We start from the raw sequence: 26918 nt of genomic DNA on the forward strand, positions 1-26918 counted from the left end.
GTCTTAAGACGGGCTAAAACTAGCAGAGAGAACCCCCAAAAGACATGCAGCTGTCATCCAAGGGTGTTTTGTATTTTGGTTTTCCTTTGTGTTTCCTTTCTGATCATTTCTAGGTTTATTTTTGTTAGGAAGGTCTTGCCATATTCAGTTGTTTATTACTATCATTAGGATTTTGCCAGATAGGTTAATTCCTTTGTGTTTAATTTCTTACTTGTTTCTTGTGTTCTTTTCTCTGTGTATCTTGGTTTATTCCCTTATGTTAGTTTCAGGCTTTTCCCTTTTGGTTGTAGATCCTTTCAAGTCTTAGTTCAGCTCCCTTTGTATTTATTAGTCTCCCTCCCTCAGTTTCCCTGCTTTCATTCTGCCACAGCTATTCCAAATCTCCTCTGATTAGCTAATCTGGTTCTTTTGTCACTTTTCACCCCTGCCTCAGTATATAAGCTCCTTGATTTTATTGGTCCTGGCTGGATTCTTCTGTTACACTCCCACTTGTTCCATGCTCTGTTACCTTTATTCCAGAATTGTTGATTTTGTTCTGAACTAAAACTCTTCACATTATCTCTCTCCCTCTTTTCTGTCTGCATTTGGATCCAACCAAAACCCAAACATGACAACAGCTTTATCAGCAACAAAGAGGCTCTACAAATTCTCAACTCAAGACAGTTAAATACCAGGGCAGATTTTTACTTAAATAAATTTTGAAGACCATGCATCCTCTTCCCCTTCACAAATTATGTGCTACTCTGTGTTGCTGTATCTTTATTACATAAAATCCAAATGAAATACACTCAAATTTGTGTGAAAAAGTCCAAGGGGTGTGTTTACTTTTGCAAGGCACCTCACAATAAATCAAGGTTTAAAAGATGGAGAAGTGCTCACAGGAGAGCTTCAAAATGGCTGACTGTCAAAAAAATTTAAGTTCTTATTAGCCTACTGAGGTCAGGAAGAACCTCCAAATGCTCCTGGGTCAATTTTATTAGAAGATTCTCTGAACTCATTAAGAAAGAGAGCTGACAGAGAGGAAAAACCCAGAGAAGAAATATAGTTTTACTCTCAAAGCAAAAGTTCTAGTAAAAGCGATATGTTATATGTAATTAGGACAGTAATTAACTTCTTTATCAGAATCCCCGACATATAATCAAGTGAAGCAATGAATCATCTCTGAGGTTGGTTATCCAGAGTGAGTGAAAAACAGGAATAGCACCCGCTTTGGGTCCCCTTTTTTAAAATTTTTACTTACCTCAGAATAAATTGCAGGGTTCAGATTGAAGTGCATTTGTGGGCGGACAGTAATGGTTTAGCTGGTGTAGCTCTTTAAGCAGAGCATATCTTTAGCATGAAGTGTGTTTCTCTGCTGTATGCAGTGCTCCATGCACCTTCCCCACCCCTTCATCACCCCCTCACTCCTCTCCTTGCAATGCCGCACATGGGTGACACAGGACTGAACCAGTGCAAGCTGCTCTGTGCTCCAGCTGCATCTGCTTCTGTGCCCACAGGGGAATGGTATGTGCATGTGTGTTGTCATGTGTGCGCTACTCTGCCCCTGCACCTTGAAATATGGGGTAGGGGACACACACGCACAGGGACTGCAGGGGTCTGCACCTACCTAAGCCATTCACAGGCTCAGCATCACTCAGTTGATTCAGCACCTCGCTAATGGCATACACATTAACTGCAGCGCAGATCAGAGGAGGAGTGCAGTCATGAGAGGGGAAGGGAGAGGGAGAGAGGAAGAGGGGAACGTCTGTGTTGAGCAAATGTGTACACGGTGCGTCTGCAGTGAATGTTTGTGAGTGGAAGAGGAAAAGAGGCAGCGAGTGTGAGAGCAGAAGGGAGAGAAGCAGCGGACGTCTTGGTGGGAGCTGAAAGGAAGGATGGCTGGTCATGTTTGAACTGCTCCAGAAGCTAACAAAATAAGCAGAGCAATAGAAACACACTGAGGGACGCATTTGGTTCATCATTTGTGAGGAGGCAGAAAAGACTTGGCAATGCCTGCTGAAGTGAAAGAGGTAAGTGTGTGCTGGAATGGCTCTATTTTCTCTGCATCCTCCCTCTTTTTTAGCCCATCACTTTTCCTGCAGAGAACTGGCACTCCACAGCTTTGCTTTCTGCCTCTGTCATGATGAATGAAAGAGGCATCACTCCCTTACGTCTCAGTGCTGCTTGCTGCGCTCTCCTTGTGTTTCTGGTGACATGATTCAAACATCTTTACCTTATGTACCTGTGTGTGTATGTTCGAGTGCAAGAGGCAATGCATGAAGGCAACCTTAATAAACGCTGGGGAGGGGATAACTTTGGTTGCATTATCTCTAAGGGGGTTAATTCTGCACACTCTCTGATGAGCACGTTGCCATGTTGTAGCAGGGAGATATTAAATTTGACCATGCAGCATTTAACTGATTGAGGATCAGAGTGTGATCAGCGGTGAAAGGAAAACTTTCTCATTTCATTTTTCTCCAAGTGGTTGTTTTTTTGCAGTCTGGTTATGTTTGGGTTAAGCATGACGTTAACGGTGTTTCTGCAGAAAACAAGTCTTTTAAGGCACCATTGCAGCGCAGTTCCCATTTGCAGAGTGCCTATTATCTAAATCTCCTCTTAAAAGATGAGCACCACTGATTCAACAGATTGCACAGATTTGCAGACGAGTTTTGTGACAAAGTTGTGACTAATGTTGTCTGACATCACTGGGCTAATGTGTTGTTTCATTGTCCTGTTGTAGCATCTCTGTTTAAGTCCACCATCTTTTTAAGATAAGCTAGATCTGATGCAACTGCAATTCTGTTTAGTTTAGTTTTTAGCAGTTTTTCAAATCAGCTTCTCCCTCTAAGAAGAAGTTTAATTTGCTTGTGTCAGAAGTGGCTTATTTCAGGATACGTAATGACCTTACCTAGCTGGCCTTGATGCTGAGAGCTGATGGGAATTAGATGCTCATCTTATTTCATCTCCTGCGTCTAACATTAATCAGCTGTTATTGTTTTTTCCTTAAAGTCACATCAAACCCAGAGCTATCAACTTGGCCTTTGTCTTCAAGAGCACACTAAATGATGGTACAGAGAGTTATTTAAATAAGGTTTGACTCTCCCACTACCCAGGCCTTCGCTGGAGCTTGATTCAGGCATAGATAGAAGTACACAGGCCTGTGTGGTGGCAGCATCATACTGTGGGGTTGCTCTGTAGGGTTGAAAGGAAATGGAAACTTTAAGGGTGAATCTCTTCCTTCAATTATTCTTGGAGATATTATATGACGCTAATTGTGTTTTTGCAAGAAACAAGTCTCCTAATACTGCACAGAACCATTCGCAGATCATCCATCCCTGCATCGTCTATATCCGCATGTCCGTGCAGGGTCACAGATGAGCTGGTGCTGATCTCCAGCAGTCATTGGGTGGGAGGCAGGGTGCATCCTGGGCAGGTCGTCAGTCCATCACAGGGCAACAAAGAGACCCAGAGGACAAACGATAGATTTAGAATAACCAAGTAACCTAGGAGTACGTTTTTGGTCTGTGGGAGGAAGCCATAGTACCCAGAGTGAACCCAAGCATGCACAGTGAAAACATACAAATTCCAAGCAGACAGACCCCAGAATGGGATTCAAACCCAGGACAGTGCTACCAAATGCTCCACCATGCAGATCATACATTCCCTAAACCGATTTAGCAGATTGCGAAGCTTTACACGCCAGCTTTGTGACAAAGATGCACAATAAGATGCTAATAGTTTCTGACATGACGATGTGTTGTTGAAGCATCACAGGGCCGGTTCTACAGTTTCACAAAGATTGGTTTTCTGTTCAAGCCAAACTATACTTAAATTAGTCTTTAACTGGCTTTGATGTTGAGAGTCTGGAATGATGGTAATTGTGTCTTTCTGCCTTCTAGATCCAACATCTATTTGCCTTTTTGTTCCTTAAGTCTTGTCTGATTCAGAGCCATCAACTTGACATATCTGGCTTCAAGAGCACACTGAGTGATGGTGCAGTGAGTTATTAGTCACACTAAGGCTGAGCATCCCTGGGGTTTAATCAGACAGATACAGCAACACACAGGTCCCTGTGGTGGCAGCATCATGATGTGGAGATGCTTTTCTTCTGGAGGGTTAAAAATCATACATTTTCAGACAAATTTTCCTCCTTCCTTTAACTCTGAGTTGTGCTTCCTTTGCTCACTGGATTGTGTTAAGGGTAAACATGGATAAGGTTAAGTAAGCAATGGTGTTTCTGCAGTAAAAAAAAAACTGCTACAGTACTACCTCAGTGCAGTTTCCATTTGCAGTACACTTTTTTCCTCTAAAGAAATATGATCACTACTGATTCAACAGATTGCACCTCTTTAGAGATGAGTTTTGTGACAATGTTATTAATGTTTTCTGACATCGCTTGGCTGATGTCTTCCTTTTATTGTCCTTTCGAGGCATCGGTGTGTCAGCCCTGCAGTTTCATAAAGATAAAGTATTTAAGTTCAATCCAACCTGCTCTTTAGTTGGATCCAATCAGTTTTTCAAGTTAATTTGTTTGTCTAATAAAACATTTAGGTTTTGTGCCAGAAGTGGTTTATATCTGGCTTTGCAGCTTTTTAAATTTTACGCCACCTTTAGCTGGAATGGATGCTGAGAGTTGGCAGGAACTAGATGCCAATTGTGTTGCTCTAACATATATCTAGCGTTTTTGTTTTTGCCTTTAAGCTAGCTTCAAATCAGAGGCTTCAACCTGACCTATTTGGCTTCAAGAGCACACTCAGTGATGGTGCAGTGAGTTATTTAAATAAGCTTTGACTCACACAGTGGCCCAGCCTTCCCTGGAGCTCGAATCAGACAGAGATGGCAGCACACAGGCTTGTGTCCAGCCTGTTATCATCCTCCAAATCCTTAATCAAGCTGTTTGTGGAGGACAGTGGCACATCGCCTGTCTCCTGACCAAGCATTTATTTAGTGACGCCTAACAATATCCAATCATCCTCCCCCAGAGGTGATCAAGCCAGGATGATCTTTCCCCTCTGCCAGTTTTTCCTGGGCAGCCCTTTTATCTCCTCTTCCCTCCAACACGTTTTTGTACAGGGACATGAGAGGGTCCTTGTGTTGGGTGAGGTGTTTGAAAATCAAGCTCTTTCCCTTTTCACTTTCAGCCAACAGCCATCCTCTCCAACCTGATTTAATTCGGTGGAGTTTAGCTCTTGTTTGATTGTTTGGTTGGACTTTGCAGCCTTGGAAAGATGATAATTTGTGGAGATTAATAAATGTATCTGCTTCTAATCTTAGCAGATGCTTGGGCATATTGAATACAAGCATGTTATGCATTTGTGATATGACTACACACATACCCCAATTATTTAGTTAATGCATACAAATTTGCCTTTTGTATGCAATGTATTTTTTCATAAGTTGTTTGCATTGTTATGGGGGAATTCAGCTGCATCAGAGAATCCGTTTTTCATTCAGACCAATAGAGCAGCAAATCCAATTTATGATGACACTCTCAAATGAAAGTGAAGTTAGTTAAAAAAAATACTAAATGTGCTTTAGGGCCTCTGGTTATTTTTTTTTTCTTTTGTAGTCAAAGATTCTGAATAATTAATCTTTACAGCCAAATAAAATAAATTATGTTGAAAGTGAGAGGGAATTCAACTTCTGCATAAAATAAACAAGAGTAAATCAAAGACAAATTAACGGTGCCTTGCAAAAGTATTTACACCATTTTCTTCCAGGTTTTTTCACATTGGAAGAGGAAACAATGTATTTTAAAGTAGTTTACTATTACTTTGATACCCCTAAATAAAACTCTCCAGCTAAACCTGTAGATTTTCCCTTTTCCTTCTATTTCTGAATGGTGTTTTGAACAGTCCTCCATGAGATGTTCAGAGCTTGGGATGCTGTTTTATAGCCTAGCTCTGCTCTAAACTTTTTCACAACTTTCTCCCTGGCCTGTCTGCTATGTTCCTTGGCCTTCATGATGCTGTTTGTTCACTAATATTCTCTAGCAAACCTCTGAGGCCTTCACAGGACAGCTATATCTATATTAGGATTAAATCCAATCAGATTACTTCTATAGGTATCAGAGTATAGGGAGCTAAATACATATGTATGCCACACTTCTTAAATTTTTATTTATAAAGGAAATCATGGATTGTTTTTGTTCCAGTGCACAATTATTCACTACATTGTATTGATTTATGATACATTGAAGTTTGTGGTTGCAACGTGACAGATTTCCAGAGGTGTGAATACTTTAGCAAAGCAAGATCTTTGTTTTATAACAGTAAATGCTGTAATTAATTATATGCAGTGGTGGATCTTGCAAAATTGGCCCCGTGGGCGAGCCTTTCATTAAAGCAAAAGTTTTATCAGTGTAGAATAATTTAGTGCGGGTTAGACATGTCTGAATATTGCAGTTTTCCCTCTTGTTTCAGTGTAAGATTAACTTACTGTCAAAATAAATAATTGAAAATACTGAGCAGACATGAAAACTTTGAGTTTTCATGTCTGCTCAGTGCAGAATTAACCAGGGCAGGTTTGACCAGTCTACATACAGTATAGACCAAAAGTTTGGACACACCTTCTCATTCAAAGAGTTTTCTTTATTTTCATGACTATGAATATTGTAGCTTCACACTGAAGGCATCAAAACTATGAATTAACACATGTGGAAATATATACTGAACAAAAAAGTGTGAAACAACTGAAAATATGTCGTATATTCTAGGTTCTTCAAAGTAGCCACCTTTTGCTTTGATTACTGCTCCACACACTCTTGGCATTCTGTTGATGAGCTTCAAGAGGTAGTCACCTGAAATGGTTTTCCAACAGTCTTGAAGGAGTTCCCAGAGATGCTTAGCACTTGTTGGCCCCTTTGCCTTCACTCTGCGGTCCAGCTCACCCCAAACCATCTCGATTGGGTTCAGGTCCGGTGACTGTGGAGGCCAGGTCATCTGGCGCAGCACTCTCCTTCTTGGTCAAATAGCCCTTACACAGCCTGGAGGTGTGTTTTGGGGTCATTGTCCTATTGAAAAATAAATGATGGTCCAACTAAACACAAACCGGATGGAAGCGCATGCCACTGCAAGATGCTATGGTAGTCATGCTGGTTCAGTATGCCTTCAATTTTGAATAAATCCCCAACAGTGTCACCAGCAAAGCACCCCCACACCATCACACCTCCTCCTCCATGCTTCACGGTGGGAACCAGGCATGTAGAATCCATCCGTTCACCTCTTCTGCGCCGCACAAAGACACGGTGGTTGGAACCAAAGATCTCAAACTTGGACTCATCAGACCAAAGCACAGATTTCCACTGGTCTAATGTCCATTCCTTGTGTTCTTTAGCCCAAAGAAGCCTCTTCTGCTTGTTGCCTGTCCTCAGCAGTGGTTTCCTATCAGCTATTTTACCATGAAGGCCTGATTCACACAGTCTCCTCTTAACAGTTGTTCTAGAGATGTGTCTGCTGCTAGAACTCTGTGTAGCATTGACCTGTTCTCTAATCTGAGCTGCTGTTAACCTGCAATTTCTGAGGCCGGTGCCTCGGATGAACTTATCGTCCGCAGCAGAGGTGACTCTTGGTCTTCCTTTCCTGGGGCGGTCCTCATGTGAACCAGTTTCTTTGTAGCACTTGATGGTTTTTGTGACTGCACTTGGGGACACTTTCAAAGTTTTCCCAATTGTTTGGACTGACTGACCTTCATTTCTTAAAGTAATGATGGCCACTTGTTTTTCTTTACTTAGCTGCTTTTTTCTTGCCATAATACAACTTTTAACAGTCTATTAAGTAGGACTATCAGCTGTGTACTGTATCCACCTCCTGCACAACACAACTGATGGTCCCAACCCCATTTATAAGGCTTGAAATCCCACTTATTAGACCTGACAGGGCACACCTGTGAAGTGAAAACCATTGCAGGTGACTACCTCTTGAAGCTCATCAACAGAATGCCAAGAGTGTGCGGAGTAGTAATCAAAGCAAAAGGTGGCTACTTTGAAGAACCTAGAATATAAGACATATTTTCTGTTGTTTCACACTTTTTTGTTCAGTATATAATTCCACATGTGTTAATTCATAGTTTTGATGCCTTCAGTATGAAGCTACAATATTCATAGTCATGAAAATAAAGACAACGCTTTGAATGAGAAGGTGTGTCCAAACTTTTGGTCTGTACTGTATGTAGGTCAGATTCCTTATAAGTACAAATAAATAGCCCTTTAATTTAGCACAGAACAAAGCAACTTCAGTGCCATTAGTCAGCAGCGGTGGCGGGCTAAGCCTATTTTCTTACAGAGCCTATTGGGCACAACAAGGGGAGCCTGCTTCTGAATCAATACAAAACTTGTTCAGGGAGCCCCCTGAAAAAGCCCTTGCTACTCCCCGACGGTAGTGCCCAGGATGGAGAGCCATATTGTCCAAATCAAAACCCGCCACTGATTATATATGAACAATGACAATAACAGTCTGATTCACTTCTAGTCCCATCATAACACTATTTTTGTCAAACATTTGTCATAAATGCTTACATAACAAAGCGAGGATAAAATGGCAGAGTCCACAAATAACATTCAATATTTTCACGTCCTCAAACAGCCAGACAAATAGTACATGTGTTATACTCTCACGAGTGGAGCTGACCTACTAAACTGCACAAGAGCGGCATGGTACAAACAAATACTTCTTACAAAAAACAACACGAACAACAACAAAATGTGTAGCTTGAATTTTTCCTTCATGTTCACTGCAATCTGACTTCAGATACAGACAACAAATGACAAACTCCATTTCCTTTTTATTTCTGTCTTTAATTGTTAACCTTTGAAACTTTTACAGTCAATCAGACAGCTGCAGCTGATCCAGAACGCTGCTGCCCGCCTCCTCACTAAAACTAAGAAAGTGGAGCACCTCACCCCAGTTCTGAAGTCCTTACTCTGGCTCCTTGTATCTCAGAGAATAGACTTTAAAATACGTCTGTTAGTTTATAAGTCACTGAATGGCTTAGCATTAAAATACACTGAAGATTTATTGCTGTTGTATCAACCTTCCAGACCACTCAGGTCTTCTGGTTCAAGTCTACTCTGCATCTGATTTGAATCAGAGGAAATCAGCTCCCATTGGGTGTTAGACATTTTAAAAAGTGCAGAGAAGGAATACTGGCCAATAACTTAATCAATTTCATATAGGCAAGTAATTACTCAGTTTGAAGAGGAATTGAGCCAAGAAGTTCAGAAATGGCCCGTTGTGGGTGAGATGAATGAAATCACACTCCAGTGAGCAAGTATATAAGAAGGCAATTGTGCAAGGAATAATCTTCAGACATCAGGAATATTTTCTCCTTATATAGCAGATACAAACACACAATAAGCTTTCTTACACATCGGTTTGACATCTGAAAGTTACTTACCTTGGCATCTCTTATCCTTTAGATTAAGCAGCAGTTCTGAGGCGACTGTGGCTCAGTGAGAAGAGTGGTTGTCTTGCAATCTGAGGGTTGTGGGTTCGATCATCAAATTACCTGCCGATCTGTGTATCGGTGTTTGAATGTGTACTCGTTAGTGAGTGCATTTGGGTGAATGTGGCTCTAAAGTGCTTTGAGTGGTCAGTATGACTGGAATGGTGCTATATAAGTTCAGTCCATTTACCATTTCAATGTTGTGGTCATATGATCTTGGAATCAATTGGTAAAAAGTTATTTAACTATAGGAAAAGTTAACCGATTGCCTCCATCCATACCTCCATCAGAACCAAGCTGAGTAAATAGTAACAGAAAAAAAACAGACCTACTGGTAAGGAGTTAAAGCCCTGTTAGTTGTTTCATCCAGAAAAAAAACCACACAGAAACATGGAGCAAGGACTTCTTTCCATGGAAAGAAAAACAAAGAGAACAGTGAATAGCAGATAAAGCTTTGTTGGTGGCCCCTTCCAAGAAAGAGACTCTCAGCCAAACGTAGAAGCAGGTGTACTTTCTATGGAGAAAGGGTACAAATAAGTTAGCATTAACTCAAGTGTTAATTATTGTTTTTTTTTTTTTTTACATCTTAACTTTAAATTTAGACTTTTCACTTTGTGCAGACAGCATTCTTCATTGCACATTCATCTCTTTGTCCATAATTTACTGAGCCTTATGGACAGTGTGCCAACAAAAGAAAACTTGAATTAAACTGATAAGTAAGAGGTACTTACCCACAGCTGTGTGTGTTTGTGTTGTTTAGGAGCAGAGTTTGGAGGGTCCAACTCCACTGTCAATGTCCCAGGAGGCTAAGGAGGCAACCAATGAAAACCCGACGACGGCTGATGAACTGGACACGCCCACTTCCATTGCTTCGGTGATGACCTCAACTAATGAAAGCTCCACAGAAACTGACACTCCACAGCAGACTGACTCTGAGGTTTATATGATTTACTCACTAGCAACAAAATGACCAATTTAAAAACTGGATTCACATGTAATTATTAATCAGAACATAATTACAAGAACAATGCAAAGAGTTTTTCTTGAATTTTTGGAACAAAACAGTTAAAGTCACAATCTATTTCCCACCCCAGAAAATTAAATTTTCTCCAATTTATGCTGCTGCTAAACAGTGGCTGGACCTTTGTTGTTTCACCAGAGTCCAATCTAAACTCATTTTTAACTAAGGGGTTATTTATTATTCCTTGGCAGGAAAGCTGAATTCATAATTTATCAGAGGGCTCACAAGGCAAGGATGTGCTGAAGTGATGATGATAAATAGTTGCTATGAGAAAAGGGATGGTCTGGATGGTTGAAACAAAATGCTAATCACAGAGAGCATGCATCAAAAATATGCTTTGTCAATTCCAAGTACACTGAGATCATATACTGCTTGTTCTAAATGTTCAACCACATTAAGTGGCATTTAAAAAGGAGACAGGAATCCTGCGGACCACTTAAGCAAATTACCTTTTAAAGACTAACACAGATTTTATTATTAGACTTTTGTGTATATAATTATTGTGGTGAATGCACTCTTGTAGGAGTCCAAAGCTGTGGAACAAGAGGGTGAAAAGGCTCTGAGTGAGACCCAAGAGGAGATTAAAGAGGAGAATGTCCTCCCATCAGATGTTCATGATCTCACATTGGCTCAGGAGGTTAAAGACAACACATCTACTGAGAAACCCATTCCCAAAGTGAATGCTGAGCCCTCTGAATTTGTTCCAAGCTCAACAACCAGCGACACAACCACAGCTCAACCCCAGCCAGTGCTGCAGCCTGGTGAGCCTCATCCTGTAAAAGCAGATAGCCAGAACAGAGTCTATAGCCGCCCTGATGCCTTCAGGGGCATCGGAGGTGACATCTGCACGGGATATGGAAGCCTTTCTCGTTTCAGCCTCCACGGCTACTTGCCCACTAAAAACTTCCAGCCTGGCGCTCACTACACTTTACCATTCCTGAGGGACAGCTACCCCTCCACAGGCCTCAGCAACCAAATGGAAGAAAACAGAGAAAATCCTCTGGATGTAAAGGCTGACATCCCAGCTGCCAGTTACCATACACTGGGAATCCATCAGTTTAGGCCAATTACCACAATGGAACTTCTTCGAGAGCCTTCAAGAACCAGGTGAGAGGATTTTGTATTATGGATTTCCACAGATTTATAACTCTTTATCCAAACTGACTGAAATACAGGAAAATCTCAAGAAATTAGAATATCATGAAAAGGTTCAATATTTTTGTCCCTCATTTCAGAGAGTGAAACTCTGAAACTCATATTTGATAGCTGCGTTACACATAGATGCACTCAATTCTTGGTTGGGCCTCCTTTTGCATGAATTACTGCATCAGTGCAGCGTATCAAGGAAGTGATCAGGCTATGCCTCTGATGAGGTGTAATGGAAGACCAGGTTGCTTTGATAGTGGCCTTCAGATCATCTGCAATGTTGGGTCTGGTGTCTCTCATCTTCCTCTTGACAATACTCAATAGATTCTCTCTGAGGTTCAGGTCAGGTCGATTTGCTAGCCAATCAAGCCCTGTAAATCCATGGTCCTGGAACCTGCTTTTGGTACCTTTGTCCAGAAGACAGTCACTGAGTTCTGGACATCTGTTGGGTCAACAGCCTTCCCCACGATTATGTACCCTACTGACCCAGACTGCCATTTAGAGGCTCAGGAAACCTTTGCAGGTGTTTGGAGTTAATTAGCTGATTAGAATTTTCATTAACTGTAAGACACAATCATCAAAATTAAAAGACTTATGAAATATTTCACTCTGTGTGTAATGAATCTATATGAGAAACAAAAAATAATAAACTTTTACTCAACATTCAACTTTTTTCAGATGTACCTGCATTCACTGACTGCAAAGCTGGTAGAGACGTACCTCAAAACACATGCAGCTGTAACAGAAGAAAAAGGTGCTTCAACAGAGCATTGTGTTTTTTCCACTTAACGACTACTTTGTGTTGATATATCACATAAAATGCCAAAAATAAATACATTTGAGTTTGTGGTTGTAACGTGACAAATATAAAAAAGGTCAAGGGATTTTAATACCTTCGCAAGGCACTGTATAATTAGATTTTCAGTTGAAAGACTATAGTAAACACCTCTTTAAAGAAGATTTAGCCATTTGTCCTCTGAGATCTAGAAAGGGTTTAAATGAGTTAGTAAAAAAATTACTTACCAGAAAACAAAGGGCTGAACGAATGTCATAACAGATTACCTAAGATGCTTGGTAATTACATAATACACAATTAAAACCTATAGTGTTTGACTTTAATACCTTCCAGACCATTTAAATCAGCAAAATGACAAAAGATAAACTGAGAAGATTCATAAGAGGTGGAGCTATCAACCGTTAAAATTGTAAAATCAACTATTTTGGTTTTTAACTAGTGGGATTGCTATTAAAAAAAAAAACCTATGTCAAGCTCTATATTTGCACAGCTCCGATCCTTTCAGTCAGTGTGGATAGTAACAAGACAGATGGACAGCTGTTAAGCTGCAACTGGGATGGTAGCCTGCTGCTGCATAGTTGATAGATAAGGAGGTTTCAAGTGTTATTGCCTGCCAGAAGCTTTTCCTTGGACTATACAAGAGTGATTGCACTGTTTACAAAAGAGACACCAAAACCTTAGTCTGTTGCACAAAAAAATTCATCTGAGGAAGTTTTATTCAACATGTAAACTGTTAGAGTTTTAAATGTCTTGCTGGAAATTCAATGAGTGGGTTGGGATTATTTCATTATTTGTTAGCCAGAGGAGGACAATTTCAGATCATTTTACTTTATGTAAAGCACAAGCACAAAACCCAAAAATGCTTCATCACAACCAAAGTACTGAAGAAAAAATGGTGAAAGAATGTCAGATTACACACATAGTTTGTTGTAGGAGTTGGCAATCTGTTTATTATAGCTTTGCTAATTTTAAAACATAACGTCACACCACATCACTGTCCTGCAAAGAATTTGAATCAAACATTTATAAATGTAAAAATAAATTATTTTCCAATGTTTGTACTGAATTTGTTTTGTTTGTTTTACCAATATTTTAACGACATACAATGTGTTTGATCGGTTAAATTGTTTTTCGATGACATTAAATCGTTTTTTACTGTATAAACCAACCCCTGGCAAAGGCCACCATAAAATTGTGATGTTTCATTTACTAAAAAGGGGTTTTAGCATCCAGTTTGCAAATGAAGTATTATTTATATTATCAACATCACAGCACGGTGGGTCATTTACATGATACAGCTGGGCGCGCTTGATCAGTTATGTGCACACTTCATCATGATCAGGTTTGTGCACGTTCTGCAGCAGATGATTTCACTGAATTGATGGTGCGCTGGAATGATCAAGCAAGAAAAAAGGATTGCAAGGAGTTTTATCATAGGAGATATGTCATGGCTTTTGTTTGTGATTGACTCCAAATCAGACCTCAGATAATCCTACATAGAATGCTGTTCTCATCTATTAAATTTTTTATTTTATTTTTTTTTGACAATCCAAATCTGTTGCCATTCTATCTGTGATTCCTTCTGGTCAAAGTAACAGCAGACATTTTTGCACCCCTGTTAGTAGCCTACCTGCATTTCAAACATGCTAAATCTAGACGCAAAAACAGCTCCCGGAATCCGTTTCTGGTTTGAAAAATCGTTTTGCGGGTGGTAAAGGATTGTAATTGCATATCCCCCTCCCATAAATTTGCGCATTTGGGTCATTATCTTATGTTTTGCATATTCATGAAGGCAAACACGGTAAAAACTTTGTGCCTGCTGTTCTGCTGACTTTACACACGCAGTCTGATTAGCATCAGGGTTGTAGATCAGATGCAAACAGGTTTGCCTGAGGTTTTGCACACGCAAACCTTTTCAAGATCAGGCCCTAAGACTACTTTTAGAGTAAGAAATGGGCGGATCAGATTTTTCTGCCTGATTTTCAATCTTGGGTTTTGTATGGTTTTACCTGATTTAGAGTTTATACTGTAAAAGACCTAAAAACAGTGGTCAAAAGAGTTTCTTCTAGCCTACCTGACATAAGTGATGAATAACTGATTGGTTTTATACTGATATTTTACAACAAAGACAAAACTATTATGGAGTTCACTTATTTACCTTATGTTTAATCTTATATTAGCAATTAGCACAGTTAGCACAGCTATATTCCAGAAAATGTAGATCCTAGTCTTAGCTCTGAGCCAAAGGGCTGCCAACAAATGCAGCATGTTCAATCTCAGAGGTTAAAAGCTCAAAAGGAAAAAAAAAAAACACATTTACTGTACTCTGCTCAGCCTTCCTGTTATCTGTTTTGAGTTTTGTTCTCTCTCGCTGCCTGAATCAACAGTCGACATCTTCCTGATATTGAAAATAGTTGCATTTGAGTCTTCTTCCCTCAATAGCAGCTTCAAACCCACAGAGAGTAGTTGTCAGTAGGGCTGCAAATAACTATTTTTTTGCTAATCAATTAATCTGTCGACTGCTTTTCCGATTAATTGATTAATAATCGGATAGCAAAATGTGCTTAATAGGAGATTTTTTACAGAAAGTGAATCAGGTGAAGCTAAAGCTATGCCACCTGAGGAGACCTGGATAGAGCATATTTACAGACAAAGATGGCTTTTCATCTTAAATGAAATATGTATATTTTTTGCACAGTTTGTTCCTAACTACTGCTCTAAGTGGGTTGTTTTTTCAGCAAATGTTATGTTTTACAGTCTGCATACTCCAGTTAACGATTATTCGATTACTAAATTAGTTGACAATTATTTAAATAATTAACTAATCACGATTAATCTGATTATTATTCTAGTTGTCAGTGTGACCTGTTAGTGTTTCGGTATATGGTGCATTCGCTGATAACACAAAGATTGGTTTTCAAAGTATTGGGTCAGTCATCAAGGTAAAAATTGTCAGATTCCGGCCAACAACCAATTTATCAATGTATCTCTATTTTGTATTAAAGTAATAATTTTGTACAAACAGTTTATGCAAAAATTCCCTGAACATACGCGAAGAATGAAATATTTTTAAGGAAAATTTTATTTTTTAACAAACTATGTTTTCAAGAACTTCAAGGAGTTTCACAGTTTAAAGAATAAGGGTAGTGGCCAGGTGTAGACTCTTAACTCGTAATAAAATTGTTATTTAACAATATGTCACATATAATAAATCTTACAAAAAATTGAGCTTTATATTTGTGCAGAGGGAGCAGTCATAATTTTTTCTCAGCTTAGAGCTATCTGTTGTAGGCCAAGTTGAAATATATGTTGTAATCAAACAAATCAGCGTTTCAGATTTACAAACTTTTTGAAATAAATGGGTGACAAATGCTATGAATAAAAGATTAAATGGACTTTCCATATTTTTGTAGCCAACAAGTGCATAAGCCAGACTTTGTGAGGGTGTTGGATCGGGTATCAGGTCCCTTAGTAAAATTATTTTACCCTTTACTGCTCAATTCTCTATTCTCTTTGGCACTTTTTCCTTTGCAGCCAATTTTAGTTGGCATAGAGAGACACTTAATTCCACTTATTTCCTCTCTTCTGCACAGTATTTCTTTTAAGATGGTTGTATAACCACAAATTTCAGTGAATAACCTCTAAAGAGAGCCTGCAGTACCCAGTATGACAGTTAGCTCACACTATCCCTCACAAAAAATTATTAAAAAAATACCCGACTGGCAGTTTTATTCTCATATACTTACATTTCCCTTGACTGCTTTTCAACAATGAACATTTGGCTTTAGGCTACAGTCTCATGGTGAGTTATTGAACTAACCAAGGTTTTAAAGCAGCACCAGACAATCTGAATCTTTTGCTCTTAAATTGTGTTACAATTAGGATGTGAAACATCTAAAAACACAGTATGTTTGCCTGTCAATCTGTCCTGTACATAGAGACTCAGTGGAAGCAAACAGAATTGTCCTGCTGTGCTCAGTAAACAATATAGACATTATTAGCAATACAAGCAAATAGCAGTGTATTTCTCTTTATTTGATGCATTCAAGCACCTTAGCAACATGTTTGCAATTAGAAGAGGAACAGTGATTAGAGACCATTCAAAGCTTAACAGCCAAATCAAAGGAAAATACTAAAATGTCCTGAAATGAAGAATTAAAAGATACCAAGGATACAAATCATTGGTTCAAAATGTTATTGACTACTAAAAGGTTAAAGTAATTAGAGGTGGTTTTTGATGTGGGTCATTTAGGCAGGTGTCCATGGCAGCATTAGAAAAGGGGGCACACAAGCACCAGATAAAAATATATATACTGCTAAATAAAATAAAGGGAACACTCAAATAACAAATCCTAGATCTGAATGAATGAAATGTTCTCATTGGATACTTTGTTCTGTACCAAGTTGAATGTGCTGACAACAAAATCACATTCAAATCAAATGTATTAATCAATGGAGGCCTGGATTTGGGGTCACACACAAAATTAAAGTGGAAAAACACTACAGGCTGATCCAACTTTGATGTAATGTCCTTAAAACAAGTCAAAATGAGGCTCAGTATTGTGTGTGGCCTCCACGTGCCTCTATGACCTCCCTACAACGCCTGGACATGCTCCTGATGAGTCGGTGGATGGTCTCCTGAAGGATCTCCTCCCAGACCTGGACTAAAGCATCCGCCAACTCCTGGACAGTCTGTGGTGCAACGTGACGTTGGTGGATGGAGCGAGACAGGATGTCCCAGATGTGCTCAATCGGATTCAGGTCTGGAGAACGGGCGGGCCAGTCCATAGCTTCCATGTCTTCATCTTGCTGGAACTGCTGACACACTCCAGCAACATGAGGTCTAGCACTGTCCTGTCACGTGTGTTCAGTGTGAACCTGCTTTCATCTGTGAAGAGCACAGGGCACCAGTGGCGAATTTGCCAATCCTGGTGTTCTCTGGCAAAGGCCAAGCGTCCTGCACGGTGTTGGGCTGTGAGCACAACCCCCATTTGTGGACGTCGGGCCCTCATACCATATTCATGGAGTCGGTTTCTAACCGTTTGTGCAGACACATGCACATTTGTGGCCTGCTGGAGGTAATTTTGCAGGGCTCTGGCAGTGCTCCTCTTGTTCCTCCTTGCATAAAGGCGGAGGTAGCGGTCTTGCTGCTGGGTTGTTGCCCTCCTACGGCCTCCACCACGTCTCCTGGTGTACTGGCCTGTCTCCTGGTAGTGCCTCCAGGCTCTGGACACTACGCTGACAGACACAGCAAACCTTCTTGCCACAGCTCTCATTGATGTGCCATCCTGGATGAGCTGCACTACCTGAGCCACTTGTGTGGGTTGTAGAGTCCGTCTCATGCTACCACGAGTGTGAAAGCACCACCAACATTCAAAAGTGACCAAAACATCAGCCAGAAAGCATAGGTACTGAGAAGTGGTCTGTGGTCCCCACCTGCAGAACCACTCCTTTATTGAGTGTCTTGCTAATCACCAAAGATTTACCCCTGTTGTCTTTTCCATTTGCACAACAACTGTGAAATTGATTGTCAATCAGTGTTGCTTCCTAAGTGGACAGTTTGATTTCACAGAAGTTTGATTTACTTGGAGTTATATTGTGTTGTTTAAGTGTTCCCTTTATTTTTTTGAGTAGTGTATATAACTTACCTCTCAGTTGTGCCTTGAACAAGTTGCCTATGGCCTTATGCATGTGCAATCAATGGAGAGTTGGCACCCACTGCTAGCTGTTGAGAATAGGGGAATTGGTCACTTGCTTTGTGTGGGACTGCACTGCATTTGATCCTCCACCAATAATTTTATGTTTCCCTGCATTTTCATGCAGAAAGAGGGGCTCAACCATGGCGCCATTCATGCAAGGCCCACCACTGAAAATAATAGTAATGATCACTTATGTTTTTTTTTGTTTTACTTGTTTGTGCAGCATTTATGTTTCATCTTGAAATTATCAAATGAATAGGTGTATTTTATTTTCATTTAAACATATTTGTCTGTTCACATAAAACATTGCACACAAATAAGCTTTGTTTCAAGTTCAATGAAAGCAATAAAAGCCTTTTTTATCAATAAGGCAACAAATCAAGATTCAGTGCTCTTCAAGAAAGAATCCAGTATAAAATCTATTTATCAAATGTTGGCAAACTTGTGTCTTTGCAGAAGTGGCTATGATGATGCTTTTATGGCCCAGTTGGAGGGGAACCTGAATCCTTTCTTCCAGGCCATGTGCCGAGCACAGACCTTGCAGATACCCCACAAACGCAGCAGCATGATAAGCCTGGACAGCATCCGAAGAGACCCACGCTGGAGAGACCCCAACCTGCACGAGGTGATCTCAATGCTCAGGCACCCAATGGACCCTGTCAAGTCCAATGCAGCTGCCTATCTGCAGCACCTGTGTTACGAAAACGACCTGATCAAGCAGGAGGTTCGGCAGCTGAACGGGGTGCCGATTCTGGTGGAGCTGTTGGACCATCCCAAGGCTGAAGTCCATCGCAAGGCCTGCGGTGCTTTGCGCAACATATCGTATGGAAAAGACCACAACAACAAAATGGCCATCAAGAGCTGTGATGGCATCCAAGCTTTAGTTAGACTGCTGAGGAAGTCCAGCAGCTTGGAAGTCAAAGAGTTAGCCACAGGTATAGAGGATATTTTTAAGCCACAGAATGGAAAATCACACCTTCTCAAGTAACTTCTATAATTTATTATCCCCCTCAAAAAAACACAGGCACTCTGTGGAACCTCTCATCACATGAACCACTCAAGATGACAATTATCAACCAGGGACTTCAAACTCTGACTGACGAAATCATCATTCCACACTCAGGCTGGAGGAGGAGAGACTCTGTGGATGCATCTAAACCGCTGAGTGCCGAGTGGACCACCGTCTTCAAGAACACCACTGGATGCCTGAGGTAAAGCTAGGCTGCAGTCGTGGATTCAGAAAGCACTTGTACAGATTCCTCTAACAGTGTTGTTTCTAGGAATGTCAGCTCTGACGGGGCGGAGGCTCGGCAGAGATTGAGGGAGAGTGAGGGACTGGTGGCAGCTCTCCTGCATGCCCTGCAGTCAGCGGTCATTAACAAGGACGCCGACAATAAGGTTGCTCAAGTAATCATTAGCAGTTTTTAGTCAACTACTTTGAATATTAGGAAACCTGCATCAAGTTCAGCATTCATAGCAGTGGAGCAAAGCAGTAAAAGTGCAGATGCCATTTTGTAAACATGCAAAATCTTTTCAAAAATGTAGTTTTGCTAAAAGAGTCAATACCTTTTTTGTCAAAGAGGAAACTAAAAACTTGACCGACATGATGTAACTTCACATGCATCGTCTCTGATATACATTTTCTGTCCCTCTGTTCAGTCAGTGGAAAATTGCGTCTGCATCCTTCGAAACCTGTCCTATCATGTTCATAAAGAGATACCAGGAGCTGAACGATTTCAGGAGCCCCATGCTGTCCACCTGATGAGAACAGTGGGGCATCAGAAGAAGAACGAGCCAGAGTGTTGTGCAGGCAAAAGACCCAAAGGTTCGTGAAATACAATATAGTAGTTTATGAATTTGATTATCTTTGATGTTGGTAAAGAAATCTTTTTTTTCCCTTCATTATATGAAGTTGAGTATTTCTTGGAACCCAAATTAAAGTTTAAACTTTCAAAGAGCAAATGTAAAGCTTTATTTCTTCCTTTCCGAAGCACCTTATACTGCACTGAACCAAGTTGTTTTTCATTTTTGAAATGTTCTGACCAAGGAAGATTCCCAAAAGACTCTGTCTACTGTCATAGTGGAGCTTTCTTTCCTTTCTGATGCAATAGACCTGCAGTGGGAATGAGCAAGATATTTTTAATAACATCAGTGTCAGTGATGCATTCCTAAAAGGCTGATGTTTCCGCCCTAATTTCTAGTTTTTATTATGTATAAGTTGCCTGCATCTATAGATCAATGCCTCCATCTATAAGTTAACTGCATTTGCAATAAATTTCAAAAACTCACTGTGCTCCACAAATCTGAGGATTGAAGTAAAACTCCTAAAATGAAAATAAATTTACCTAACTGATGAAGTTTTCATTTTATGTACACCTCCTATACAGCACCTTGCAAATAGATTCACATCCATTTAGTGTCTTCCTATTTTGGCATGTTCCTACCACAAATGTCTTGTATTTTATTGAAAGTTTATGCATTTGTTAATAAACAGTAGTGCTTTATTTGTGAAGTTGAAAGAAAAAGATTTGTATTTTTTAAATGTTTTTTTTATACAAAATAAAAGTGCTGGGTGGTTTAGTATTCACACCCCAAGTCAAAACTTTGTAGAAACACCTTTTGCTGTAGTTAAAGCAGCAGCTCTGTCTCTACAGCTTTGAACATATAAGACAGTAATTTTTGGACATTATTCTTTGGAAAACAGCTCAGACTCAGACTGAACAGAGAACATTAATGAAGAGCAATTTTCAAGTGCACTGTATTTCTGCAGGTGACTTCTGAAGGGATTTAGTTGCACTGGATTTTATCTAGGGTTGTCAGAATATAGAGGCCTGAATATTATTGCACGCCACAATTTTAATATTTTTATCTGGAAAACGTGAGCCATGTATTAATTTACTTCTGCTTCACAAACATTCTGATTTACTTAGTGTTGGTTTATCACATAAAACAAAAAAAATAAATAAATAGACTGACTTTTGTTTTTGTAATGTTTTAAAATGTGAAAAAGTCAAGTGATACATAAAAAAAAATAATCAGAAAGCTTAATTATTTACAGCTCATTATATTGCAGGCTAAATCATATTTGATAAACAGTAAAAAAAAAGGACACTGGATCATTTTGTCCTGAAGGCAAAAAGACATCATGGAAAATAATTAGAGTTATTGCCAATATTTGTTATATCGCTTTCAGGAAAGCTGCAGATCAGTCACACTGATCCAATCAGCAACTCAGTGTGTCGCCACATGGAGGAGCTCTGTCTGCTTTTCTGCCTCTGTCCATTTGCAACACAATCTTATCTATTACATTGTTCTTTTCTTCCTATCCCTTCAAACTGGGATCATCAGAAGAGTGGTTCAGTCAAGGTCAGTCTGGTTGCTATGCTAGAATATCTTCAAAGAGGTGGATACTGTGAATCAATGCTGCAATGAATTTTTCTGCTATTGTCTATATCTGCCTGCTGATGAAAAGAAAGCCGGTGCTTGTGTTTGTGTGCATGTGTTTGTATCTGTGATGTACAGGTTGGAAAAATGGATTTATGGAGAGGAAATACAGTACTCTGGACTTACCTAAATGTGCAGAACTGATAAAAGGTACATTTTTCAGAAAAAGTAACTTCAAATAAGCAGCCTTCTTTTGTCAAGGTTATGGATAATGGATACAAATATAAGTAGTGTATTTTAAAAAGAGCCTTCATGTGGTTCAACATCACTATCATACAGTAATACTCTCAACCATCCAGGCTGTAGCTGCTTTCTGGTCTCTGTTATCTGCTGTATAAGCATGACATTGGCATGGCTTGCGAAGGAAATCATTTAAATGCAGCTCCACACATCAGCACCTGCACCACTAAAGCAAAACGGTCCAACATCTGAGACACTGATGCCATTTTAGCTTGCAGCACAGAGAATGTAAGAAAGGCCGGCACTGGATGCACTTAAAACACAACTTGTTCCATCTACTCCACATGCCTTCCTTTGCTGCTGCACCATCATTACATCGTGTTTGGCTTTGTGTTTGCTTCTTGTTGCCATGAGTACAGTGTGGATAGAAAACTGAGGGAAAAGTGTGCTGCAGGCCTGTGGCTCTGACTGCCATTAAAACAGAGATCAGAGCTTAGCTAATGCCTCCCACGCTGCAGCCAGTTAATGCAAATCAGACTGACAATCCTGATACAGTTCAGGGTCAGCCTTATACTGTTATACTTGTCAGCCATCCAGCAGCCTCCACTGGCTCAGTGCAAAATAATCAGTTCATGAGTCTGCCAGTTGTATTTTCTATTCCGTGCAATCTCAGTTCAGTGTATTTAATGCACAATGTATATTTGCCTACTACCAATTTACTTACTAAACTTTACTTAAATAAAAGAGATTGTTAAGCATAAACACTGCCTTGCTAAAATATTCATATCTGTTGAATTTCTTTACATTTTGTAACTTTACAAACACAAACTTCAGTTTATTTCATGAGCACATAATGGTGAAGTGGAAGGAAAAGGATAAAGTGTTTTCAAAACTTAAATGGATAGGAAGGGCATGGATATCATTATTCAGACAAGCAGTCAATCGACCTATGGTAACTCTTGAGGAGCTGCAATGGTCCACTGCTCAGGTGGGACAACCTGCTTACAGGATAGTTGATAGTTCATTCCACATATCCACACTTTATGGAATAAACGACAGACGAAAGGCAATGTTTAGTTAGCCACAAGCCATGTTGGGGACATAGCAAACGTGTGTATGAAGGTGCTTTAGTCAAGGGAGACCAATCAACTGAACTTTTGGGCAACATGCAAAATCATGTGATTAGCTAAACTAATAATCAATATTACTCAAAGAACATAATCCAAACATGAAAAATTTGGAAGCTGGGGGGGTTTGGGTGTAGATACGGGGCACTCCTGGAAGAAAACCTGTTAGGGGCTAGGGGCTGTAAAAGACCTGAGACGAATGCAGGTTCTGACCTTCCAGCCAGACCCAGAATTATAATGCAATGATTTGGATGAAAGGATATTCAAATCATGAATGGCCCAGTCAAAGTTCAGTTGTAAAATCAGTTGAGAATGTGTGGCAAGTCTTGAAAATACATGTTTATATACACTCTCCATCTGATCTGACTGAGATTGAGCTTTTTTAAAAGAAGAATGTGCATAAATTTCAGTATTTAGATGTGCAAAGCTGATAGAGACATGCCCCAAAATGTGATTCTACAACGGTTTAACCTGGGTTCGTTTGGTGTGCTGAATACAAAAAATGCGCACAGTTTTTATTTTCATTGGTTAAAAATGTAGAAATCCAGTTTCTTTCCACTTTACAATTATGCACCACTTTCTGGTGGCCTATCACATAGCCCCCACCCCCCCAAAAAATAAGTTTTTGTTTGCAACTTGAGAAAATGAGGAAAAGTTTAAGAGGTTTGGAAAGTATATTTTAATTAACAGGTTGAAACTATTGAAGGTGTTTCTGTATTTTTCTTTAAGGCCTGGATCTGCTGTACCAGCCAGAGGTGGTGAGGCTTTACCTCTCTCTTCTTACCTGCAGTCACAACCACAACACCCTGGAGGCAGCCGCAGGAGCACTGCAGAACCTCGCTGCGGGACACTGGGCTGTAAGCTAATACAAAAGTTCAAAGTTATTTTTCATGTTCCCTAATTACAGGAGCTTTATTTGCGGAGAATGGAGTATTATTCACAGCACATATGGCTGATTTTATTCCAATAGAACGCTTACAGCAGAGAATGGTCATTTATTTTGGGTGAAGTCACCATGGCTGCTGTCATAGTTTGTAAACATCATCTCAGCTTCTGAGGAGCAGATCCAGTATGTGCTTCTTGACAGCATTGTTGCTGTCTCTGCTGTTCAACATGAGGAGAGACTTAAAATAGAGCTGTACTGGAAGAAATCGCTGGGAGTAAAGTGTAAATATGCCTGCACAGTGCAGGGTCAAACAAGACAACTTCTAGAGGCCAGCACTCGGGGGCCCATGAGAACCCGAGGCTTCTCCTCTCTTCTCAGCTGGCTGGTTTTGTTTTTTCAGGCAGCATCATTAATCAACCTAATAAAAGTCTTAAAGTCTAAATCCTATACCACATAAAGACACATGAAGGCATTTTACTAGTCAAGTGTAATTATTTAAGGTCTTCTGAATATTTCTTAATTTCCTTAAAAGAATCAAAGATCTGACTGAACTAACAGACTAATGTTTCTTTCTACAGTGGTCGAGCTACATTCGAGCCACTGTGAGAAAAGAAAAAGGACTGCCAGTTTTAGTGGAGCTGCTGCGCTCAGATGTTGACAAAGTCGTGAGAGCTGTGGCCATCGCTCTTCGCAACCTCGCCATTGACAGAAGGAATAAAGACTTGATCGGTACAGAATGAAAACTCTCGGCTTCATTCATAGCAGTTGACACCTGCAGATTCAAAGCAACTCTGCCCGTCTCTCTGTCTTTACAGGAAACTACGCACTGAGGGACCTTGTTGCTAACTTGCCCTGTGGGCAGCAGCACCCCGTGAAAAATCTTGAGGGAGATACAGTGGTGTCTGTTCTGAACACGATATATGAGATCATCACTGATAACCCTGAGAACGCACGAGTGTTCATACAGGGTCACGCTGTGCAGAAACTGGTGGCCATAAATAAGTCAAGGTACATGAATGTATTATAAGAGAATTTGACACAAATCACAAAAAGTGATACTGTATTTTAAGCTAAAATTTGAAAGGTGCATTTAAACGAATGTTATGTGCAAACGATGAATAACTGAAAAACTTCACATCCCAGGTTTTAAAACAGTATCTTATGTTTTTACAAGCACATTAATCATGGATTTCAATCATTCAAACATAAATGTTGGGGTGCTGTTTGTTGTCATCTCATGTCATCACATTTATATGTTTTCAGCCAATCAGCACGAGAGACCAAAGCAGCTTCGCATGTACTTCAGACAATATGGGCCTACAAGGAGCTGAGGCACACCTTGACCAAGGCTGGGTGGAATAAGAGCCACTTTAAGGTATTTTACTTCATTTTATAGCAGTTTAAAGCATAAGAAGATGCCTTAGGGTGGATTGGGTAGGGTAGGAGTTTTGCCAAATATTGTATAACTAAAACTAATTAATTTGGTTGCGGTTTTGATTTATTCAAATTATTTAAAATCAGAAAACCACTTAAACAATAAACTGCTGGGTACCTGGGCACAAGACGATAACAATAATAATAATATTAATTATAAAAAATGTAGCGGTATGATATTTAATGTCTTAATTTATTTCTTAAAAAGGGAAAAAACACATCATGGTAGGTCCTGTGAAATACCTTTAAAAAGGTGTTTAAAAAGCAGTAGCTTAAATGTATTTCTCTTTTAAAGCCGACAGCTTCAGGTGTAACTAAAAAACCCAAGAATGGAAAGCAGAACAGTGACGACATCACATTGCCTCTCATGGAGAAAAACGAAGGTTAGAAAATTGTTACATTTTTTAATTCCTAATATAAATCATTAAAATACCAACTACTGTTGTGTTATGTTCTGTTGCAGATGTGTATTCTACCTTAGAGTCAAATGACAGAGTTGGAGACGGAAAGGGGCCTGTTGTAGAAAGAGATGCTCTACAGGTAGTCACATCTCTTACCACGCTTCCTTTTTTATATTTATTTAACCTTTCAAAATGAAAATGACTGTATATGATCCTACATGATAATCTACATTTTAAATTATGAAGATTTCCTTCTTGTCTTTCTGATGGTATCGAAAACTCTGGCTTTGTTTTCCAACACAGGCTATAAGTGAAAGAAAACACTTCATCAGAGCTGGCAGGCCTGCAGTGGGCCTCATGGATAACAAACCTCCACCGCTGGACTCTTGGGTGTGAACTTGACAACAAGTCCAGTCAAACTTGTTAAATCCTGTAGAGACACTTTCTGTTGGTGAAATGCAAATCTGTGTCATCTGTTCATCCTTGTAAAAATATTTTAAAAAGCTTATTTGTTTACAGAACTTTATGTGCCAAACACTTATATGTATTTAATCCGGAGATTATTTGACAATAGACTTTATTGTTTTAATATTTAGGATGACTTCTGTAAGCCTGAAACATGCAACTGTTAACATGTAATGTATGAAATAGCCCAGATATGCAAATTGTGGTGAATCATGACTCCAAAGAATATAACATGTACAAAGTGAATTTGACAGCTTATATACAGCATACAAATAGTTTAAGTCACTTATGGAGCTTTTTTAATGTCCACTTCTATGATTCTGGACTAATTCTGATCAGAAAAGTCTCAAAACATTTTTTAGTCTCCGATAATTTAAGCGTACAGAGTCCTTCTTGGCCTAATCACCCAAATCATTTGGAAATCAGTTCAATTTTGATAAACCAGAGTGGACACAATAAAACTTAATTGTATTTGTTATACAGAAAGGCAAAGGGGGATTGTACATGTGTAACAAAGGACTGTTAATATTTAAAACAAAGGCATTTATACAGTAATGTTTATTGTAATACCCATGTTAATGATTAAGAGCTATTTATGTGTCTTAGCTAATGCCTATAAATGATACAGCTCTGCTTTGCAGTGGTCCTTTTTGCATTGCAATGTTGGATGACAATGAAAATAAATGCTGTGCATAGTTTCTCATTTATGTTTGTGGTGCTTCCTAAACAGCTCAGGTCAGATGTTTACATGCATTCAGAATGAGCTTAAATGTCATATTGATTTTAGGTGGAACTGGTCATACAACATTCAACTTCAATGAATTTTAGCAATGAGAATTGAGCACTGAACTTTTACTTAATTGTGGATTATGTCTAATCCTCACAAGTTTACAATTATA

General features: G+C 39.5%; 1 protein-coding gene across 4 annotated transcripts; it reads left to right on the plus strand.

The window, feature by feature from the left end:
* The first annotated feature begins 1663 nt into the window (after window positions 1-1663).
* arvcfa (ARVCF delta catenin family member a) lies at window positions 1664-26722 on the plus strand. Of its 4 annotated transcripts, XM_047371714.1 has the most exons (16): window positions 1665-2009; window positions 10181-10357; window positions 10965-11548; window positions 18539-19017; window positions 19107-19293; window positions 19363-19480; window positions 19742-19907; window positions 21431-21448; window positions 21605-21676; window positions 23563-23690; window positions 24298-24448; window positions 24535-24727; window positions 24983-25094; window positions 25449-25536; window positions 25617-25693; window positions 25858-26722. In XM_047371714.1, the coding sequence occupies exons 1-16, from the start codon at window positions 1989-1991 to the stop codon at window positions 25948-25950; spliced, it is 2664 nt and encodes an 887-aa protein (XP_047227670.1). In that variant the 5' UTR covers window positions 1665-1988; the 3' UTR covers window positions 25951-26722. The 4 variants fall into 4 exon arrangements, with proteins under 4 accessions (XP_047227671.1, XP_047227670.1, XP_047227674.1 ...); XM_047371715.1 differs by lacking the exon at window positions 21431-21448 and having other exon boundaries at window positions 1664-2009; XM_047371716.1 differs by lacking the exon at window positions 21605-21676 and having other exon boundaries at window positions 1666-2009.
* Window positions 26723-26918: the final 196 nt, after the last annotated feature.

Source organism: Girardinichthys multiradiatus, chromosome 8, assembly GCF_021462225.1.
Source record: "Girardinichthys multiradiatus isolate DD_20200921_A chromosome 8, DD_fGirMul_XY1, whole genome shotgun sequence".
NCBI lineage: Eukaryota > Metazoa > Chordata > Actinopteri > Cyprinodontiformes > Goodeidae > Girardinichthys > Girardinichthys multiradiatus.

Bases quoted from the DNA above. Each gene is read 5' to 3' on its own strand.
- arvcfa (XM_047371714.1), top strand. From the start codon at position 1,989: ATGCCTGCTGAAGTGAAAGAG. The intron at 21,677-23,562 runs GTACATTTTTCA...TTTTTCTTTAAG, and splicing joins ATGTGCAGAACTGATAAAAG to GCCTGGATCTGCTGTACCAG. The intron at 25,095-25,448 runs GTATTTTACTTC...TCTCTTTTAAAG, and splicing joins GGAATAAGAGCCACTTTAAG to CCGACAGCTTCAGGTGTAAC.